This window comes from Limulus polyphemus, unplaced genomic scaffold (genome assembly GCF_000517525.1).
Source record: "Limulus polyphemus unplaced genomic scaffold, Limulus_polyphemus-2.1.2 Scaffold2885, whole genome shotgun sequence".
Classification (NCBI taxonomy): Eukaryota; Metazoa; Arthropoda; class Merostomata; order Xiphosura; family Limulidae; genus Limulus; species Limulus polyphemus.
The window spans coordinates 7,895-15,359 of record NW_013668495.1 but is presented as its reverse complement, the minus strand read 5'-3'; the positions used below and the strand labels follow the sequence as shown (position 1 = coordinate 15,359).

Below are 7,465 nucleotides of genomic sequence, written 5' to 3'. Positions count from 1 at the left end.
CATGACAAAAAGAAACATTTGATTCTGAAACCAAAGGAACGAAAGTTTCCAAATCATAACATTCTTATGTGCTTTGGAGCATTATTGACTCATTTTGTTCTTTTCAACATTCATAGTAGGATTCTTGTAAGGCTTATTTTATTGTGTAGATGTGTGCTTATTCTTTTTTCTTGTATATTTACAGGAAACTTCCCACAACATAGATATGTCTTATGGTATATTAGGCAGCACGTTTCGTAGTGGTAAGTGTACTTAAGTAACCTATGAAATTGGGTACGTGAAAACTGTTTGAATGACTATTTTAGGAGTGTGTTATCATGTGCTGGATTAAAATGTTTCCTTGAATAAGTAAGAAACTTGGTGAATTATGATTTGAACCCAGGACTTTGGTCACTGCTTTTTTAAAACTAATTCTGTTCTTAATTAGCCAAAGATATGAAAACTGAGACTTGCATCTGCTTAGTAAGCAGAGTTATGTTTCCTATTCTGTTTTTAGGAAACACAAAGTTCATAAAATGGTGTGCTACTTTAAAGTTTTTCCAGAGTTAAAACACTTAGAGTTGGCTTATTTTAATAAAAAAAAAAAGACAAATTCTGAGTGTAGTGTCCTGCTACAATTTGCCATCAACGAAGTGAAAACTGAATTGATGCACTCATGATGTGGTATCTTAAAGTATCTATGTGGTAAGTATTTATATGCTCAAACCCTGCTTTCTTTCGGTTTTCACTTTGTTTGAAGTGATGAATGTAGTAAATATTTTCTTAGTGATATATGCCATGATTTTTTTTAGAAGATTAATTTCAAAACGTTTGTACAATTCATATATTGTGTATCAGTTTTCTGTTTTATCTCCAATAGCATCTTAGTTTTACAGAGTTCCAGGTAAGCAGCATACTTGCATAAATATGCAAAAAAAAACATCTCAAAATAACCCAATTAGAATACAAAATCTACATAAATGTAAAAAATAAAAAGTTGTTACAAAATTCATGGTAAATTCAAATGTATCATCAATGTCAGGCAGACAAATGTCAGATTACATACATACATACATACATAGTGTGTTTAACATTAGTCTTTCTGTTACTGGTAATGTCCTGAGGATGACTTTGTAACGTCGAAACATGTAGAGTCATCAACTTTTTGAAGGCCATAGATAGGCCTAGATAAAATGTTTTTAATTGTGTACCAGTTTAACATTGAATATTATTTATGATTTTAAGCTGCATCATGTTCAAGCACTGAAGGAGATAAATTTATTCCAACTTATTGATTTTGCATTGCATCTCTTGGTAAAACTGGAAGTGGTTGACCAGTAGCCTGCCAATATCTTGTTGACTGGTGAAACACAGTTCTCCTTTTCTGAAAGTGTGAATATGCAACATTGCATCATATGGTTAAAAACTAATCTATATGTAACATTTCCTACACACCACCATGATGCTAAGGTGACAGTGTGGTGTGGTTTCACAACAGATTCTTGGTAATGCATTTTAGAAGGACCATCAGTATATGGACACAACCAATGCTATACAGCAATATTCACAACCGATAATCATGCTGCATCAAACGAAATGTGATGGACACCACAGTTTTCATGCAGAGTGATGCCTTTCCACATTGTAGTAATCAGGTGAAACAGGAGTACTTTCAGGGTAGAATCAGTTTCCTTGTAAATGGCCACCTTGTTCATTGGTCTCAAGACTAGCCAATTTCTGGTGTCTGAATTCACCCGACTACTTTGGGAAACCTCACACAATTCCAGACCGCAAGGATGCAATTTGTCTGCAAAACAGTCAGCATACCAGATAAGATATGCATTGTTGCTGGGATGTCCATTGCTACACAAATGCAATGCATTCTGCATGCTGAAGAAGCACATTTTGAATCATTGCCATGATCAGTCAAACATTATGTCATAGTGGTGTCCCTAGTGGAAATATGTGATATCTGTGTGATACTATTAGCACCCCTCTAATTTGTTGAGTTCTGTTCCAAGTGCAATGACTGTTGAACTGGAAAGTGAAAATCATTTGAAACAAAATAAGAATAATTCAGTCTTTTACTGAATTTCACAGGTTTTCTGCTTTGTTGTCAGAGTAAAGTAAGTTTATTTTTATACCTAGAAATTCAAAATACCCAATTAAAAATTTAAGAAAAATAGTTGATAATACTGAAGAAAAAAAAAAGGAAAATACCCAATTAAACAAACATTGTGAGTGAAGTATTCAACCAAAACTTATCTGGGGCTCTGTTGTATGTTTTCTTTGTAGTGTTTTCTGTTTATGTTTGTTCTGTTTCCACAGGCTCCAGGCAGACATTTTTTGCCAGTCAGATCTGTCGATTTGCAGATGTTTATGGAGTATCGTTTTTCAACCTGATGCATTATCCTTTCTGTTACATATTCCGTGCCCCTCCAATGTTGGTAAGTTCTAAAAAGATAAACTAATTAGCAGATGATTAAGAGTAAAAAAAGAAACAAGAAAAGTAATTCAAATAGAAAATTAGGAAGAATATTGGAAAACACAGTACAACCTACTTGAAGCACTATTTAAGAGAGCAGGAAACAAGGTAATGGATACTTATAGACCTAATCATGCAAAAGTGGGAAAATAAAGTCATTTTGACCTTCAACAAGATATGAAAATGGAAAAATTGACAAAATACTTTTATCATAACACAAGGAAATAAAGAAAACAAAGTTTGTTAGACATGGACAAGGGCATTCAAGGTTAAACACAGCAAAATAGATTGAAAAGGACAAGGTGAAATTTATTTTAAAAGGGATCAAATAGAATCACTGATGCTCTTAAGAATCCAGACGAGATGTTGTTGAAAGAAAAAATGTTCATCATTTAAGTGTTTGTGAAATATCACCTGATTACCTTGGCACAGAATGTCTCTGCTACTTTATAAAAGTGTTTTTCACTGCAGATTAATCCTGTTTTAACTGTGTAGTATTGGTTTAGGCATTTATAAAAGCTTCTGTTTTTATTATAGGGATATTTAAGTAGATTATTAATTTAGTTAGAAACATTTAATTCTATTACAGATGTCTCATTTATTTACTGTAGACTACCAGTTTCTTGTCTTGAGAAAGGAGATTTATTTTTAATAGAACTGGTTTGTCTTTTTCAGTTACACAGTTGTCAGTTAGTGTATAGACTTTTTTTTCGATACAGATGCCTCATGAATCAACTGTAGAGCATGATCCTGGGGCTGTCCAACACTTTGAGAATCAAATCAATGGTGAATTTTATGAAGCAGAAATTAAAGATAGTGCTTTGGTAAACAAAAGTGATGGTAATCATGTAATCTGTCGAACATCCAGGGAGGATGATCACTTAGGCTATCACCCCTCCAGGTTAGAAGATGAATCCTCAGGACGACGACGTGCCAGAGCTGATAGTTTAGTTCCTCATCTGTATGCTGAAACTCCAAGTAAAATAACTCATCATCATGACATTGATGATGAAGATGAATCGAGTGACAAGTCTTCCACAGAGCAGTGATCTTTCTTCAGTCATTATGCAGATTTGAATGCATCTTTACCATATTTTAGAATTGAGGCCTTATGTCAAATTCTTGCTCATTTGAAACTAGTTCTTTATATTTAGGATGAGGTATTTTAACTATATCTGTATGTGTTTACAATTCTTTTTTGTATCAAATAACCATTGTTTCCAACTTTGTTTAATTTTTAATAGTAAAATGTGTTTGGTTTTCTGCAGTTCTCTAAAAACTTAGGAATTTAATAGTTCATTGAAGATGTGTTCTGTACTGTAACATTGCACAAAAAGTAAGGTAAACCTGTTACAATGACTTCTTTCTTGTCCTTCAAATTGTGCTTCCTGATTTTGTGATTTTTTTAAAAGTTGCTTTAGTAGTATTCTATTATATAGAACTTCTTTTGTAGCTTTCTCGTTCCTTAAGGAGTTTTTGTAGTTTTTGATTTGATTTTTTAACTTGATAAAAAAATGAAAATGTATACTTTATAAATCAGATTTTTTAAACTCTGTATTTACTTGTCTTGCTCAGTGCTTATAGAGTTTTTTTAGTTATTGTTTAAAAGTTTTATTTTAATGACATGTTTACATGTTATTGTATTTCAAATATTATAGACTATTTTATTTAAAATGTTAAATTTTTATGTTAATAGTACCACTATTTTGCAAGTTTAAATTCTATATATAAATACATATGGGGAAAATTACTACTATTGCACAAAAAATATTTATATTTTCCTTTCCTGTGTCATGATAGCAGCCATGAAGTGTTCTTTTTTGTCAGTATTTTATAAGAAACAAGGTTTACTGTTTGCAAGGTGGCTTTACCACAACAAATAACTTGTGAAACTACTATATTCTGTAGTTTAATTAGTGTTCTTTCAGTGTTTTCATGGCAACCCTATCATTTTCTCCTTCATAGTTAGATAATACAATATCCTTATTCTCTGCTGTAATATTACAATGAGTATCAAGGGTATATAAGGAAACTTCTATATAACTAATGCTATAAAGAAAAACAAATGTATTAGCAGGTTTAAAGCATTCTTATGTTATCAGAGTTAAATAAAGTTACTTGCCCTGCACAGTGAATGGATGTCTTTATTGCTATTGAAAATAATACAGGGAAGGCATAACTTGTAAAATACTCAGTTATACTTTATTGAAATGCAAGTTTCCAATTACATTTGGAAACAAAGGAAAGTTATATAATTTGTACGACACAAGTTTTAGGCACTATTAAGTATATACAAAAACCATTTATCGTTATTAGCTTGTAAAATATTTATTAGAAACAAGAGTATGAAACAATTAAAATGCATTTATGATGTCAATAAAACCAAAAGTATGGGGCAGTCTTGATAGCTTTACAAAAACAAATTGTAACCACACATGGAATATTCACAACAAAAATTTTAACATACTTGTAACTACACATCAGATAATCACAATAAGAATTGTAACTGCACATGGAATAATCACAACAAAACTGTAACATACTTGGAATAAAAAAAGATGGTGTATAGTTTACTTATCAAGATTTATATGAGTAAATTTCTGGCCATATAATATGTACTCATTTTTGTTATGTTGTATAATAGGCACGCTTAATGTGATGTAAAGAAAGACGTCTAGCAACGGTCAAATACAATCTGCCATAATGAAGTTTTTACTCTCACGGTAATGATATTTAAAAATTTTCACTGTCACAAATCAAGAATCTTTAACAATAAATAAAAAGCTCTCTTGTGTCAAATTAGTGTTGTGCCACAAAAGGAGTTGAATATCTACATTTAATATTATAATTTTACAAGTTTATGGTGATATTACGATGCAATAATGTTTCATTTTCATTACTTTCTTTAAAATATAAATTGCTTTATTTTAGAATAAATAAAGTTAATTTAAACAAACTTGCGTTACTTTTTACTTCCCGAGATAATGAGTATGCTTATGTAATTATATCTACAAAATAAATAGAAACTGAGGCCATAGTATAATGAAATATTTCACTTAGTAATGAAATTATAAGAAACACAAATACAGAAGAATTTGAAATATCCCCAATAAATACAAAACCTTGTCGAAACGTTGTGCATTTTCAGTTATGTTAAAGTTCTTCATTACCCATTCAAGCCGTCTCCAGCCATTATTAGTCTCAAAGTGGGTTCCTCGTCATCGCAAAAATAAGAATTTTTTTTTTTATGTAGGATAATAGAAGAGAAGGATACTGTTAATTGTTACATCAACTAATACAGTGTGGAAACTTGGCATTTTTTCACCACCACATTAAATTCAGTCGAAATATACAACTCTTTCTCTGTTTTATTTATTTCCACCTACACTTACTTTGTATTTATTACATTTGTTTGTTTATATCGATCTTTAGGTAATGTATGCTGCTATGCAATGTCCAAAAGTTAAACTAATAATTAAAAAAAGGAGGATAACATAAAATGAAAAAGAAGTAAACCATAAGTATTCAAAAAATAATAAGAATTGAAAACTTAGCATAAATTTCACCTTGGCAATACATCCAGTCTAGTAACATAGCTCTTTCTTTATTCATTTCCAACTCCATTTACGTTGTATTTATTACATTTATTTGTTTCCATCGATCTTTACGTACGTTGTACTTCCATTCAATGTCCAAAAATTAAAGTAAGAAAAAAAGTAGAAAAGTCAACTTATAAAATTTAAATAAAAATTACAGTGAAGAAATTAGCATAATTTCATCTTAACTTTATATTTAGTCTATAAACGTGACTTTTTCTCTCTTTTATTCATGTCCAAACTTCATTAACTTTATATATATAGTACATTTGTTTATTTTAGTCTAACTTTAGGTAGACTATACATACTTCTATGCAGTGTGGAAAAGATAAACTAAAAAAATAATTTAAAAAGTAGGACATTAAATTATAATCCAAAACAGGTACATCCGTAATATTCAAATAAATATCACGGTGATAAAAATAGCATAAATTTCACATTAACATTATATTTAGTCTAGACTTTCTCTATTTTAATAATTTTCAGCTTCATTGTTTCCATCGATTTTTAGGTGGAGAATGTTGTCAATGCAGTGTCCAAAAGTAAAAGGATGAAAAAAAAAAAAAAGCAGGATATTAAAATAAAATGAAGACAAGTAAATACTTAATATTCAAATAAAAATTACACAGTGATAAAATTAGCATAAATTTCACTTGAACAATATGTTCAGTTTAGAAACATATATCTTTCTATGTTCTATTCATTTGTAACTTAATTTCTTTGTATTTATTACATTTGTTTGTTTTCAAATAACTTTATATAGAGTACGCTGCTATACAGTCTCCAAAAGTTAAGCTACGGAAAAAATATCAAAATGTGTGATAAAAAATAAGGTGAAAATAAGTAAACCTTTTGTATTTAGATAATACATACATTGAAACAATAGCATAAAGTTGACTTCAATATCATATTCAGTATAGAAATACGGCTCTTTCTCTATTTTATTCATTTTCAACTTCACATACTTTGTATTTAATATGTTTGTTTCCATCGATCTTCAGGTTGGAGTACGCTGCCATGCAGTGTCCAAAAGTTAAACTAAGGAAAAAAATTGAAAATTTAGGTTATTAAATAAAATGAAAATAAGTAAAACATTTGTATTTAATAAAACATACATAGACAAAATTAGTATAATTTTCACATGAAAATTATGTTCAGTCTAGAAACACATCTCTTTCTTTATTTTATTCATTTTAAACTTCATATAATTTGTATTTAATAAAACATACATAGACAAAATTAGTATAATTTTCACATGAAAATTATGTTCAGTCTAGAAACACATCTCTTTCTTTATTTTATTCATTTTAAACTTCATATAATTTGTATTTAATATTGTTACAAAAGCGGAAGTCACGCGACGCTAGGAGCATGCGCGCTGGAGTTTTTAGAAGGATCATGACTT

The 7,465-nt window shown here is 29.9% G+C and overlaps 1 protein-coding gene across 1 annotated transcript in view; it reads left to right on the top strand.

The window, feature by feature from the left end:
- Window positions 1-4,599, top strand: part of LOC106468134 (cytosolic purine 5'-nucleotidase-like) — a 41,133-nt gene extending 36,534 nt beyond the window's left edge. The window contains exons 17-19 of the mRNA XM_022396441.1: window positions 185-242; window positions 2,308-2,426; window positions 3,184-4,599. Of these exons, the coding sequence (XP_022252149.1) occupies window positions 185-242; window positions 2,308-2,426; window positions 3,184-3,513 (507 nt within the window). The 3' untranslated portion in view covers window positions 3,514-4,599. The remainder of the gene's footprint in view (window positions 1-184; window positions 243-2,307; window positions 2,427-3,183) is intronic.
- Window positions 4,600-7,465: the final 2,866 nt, after the last annotated feature.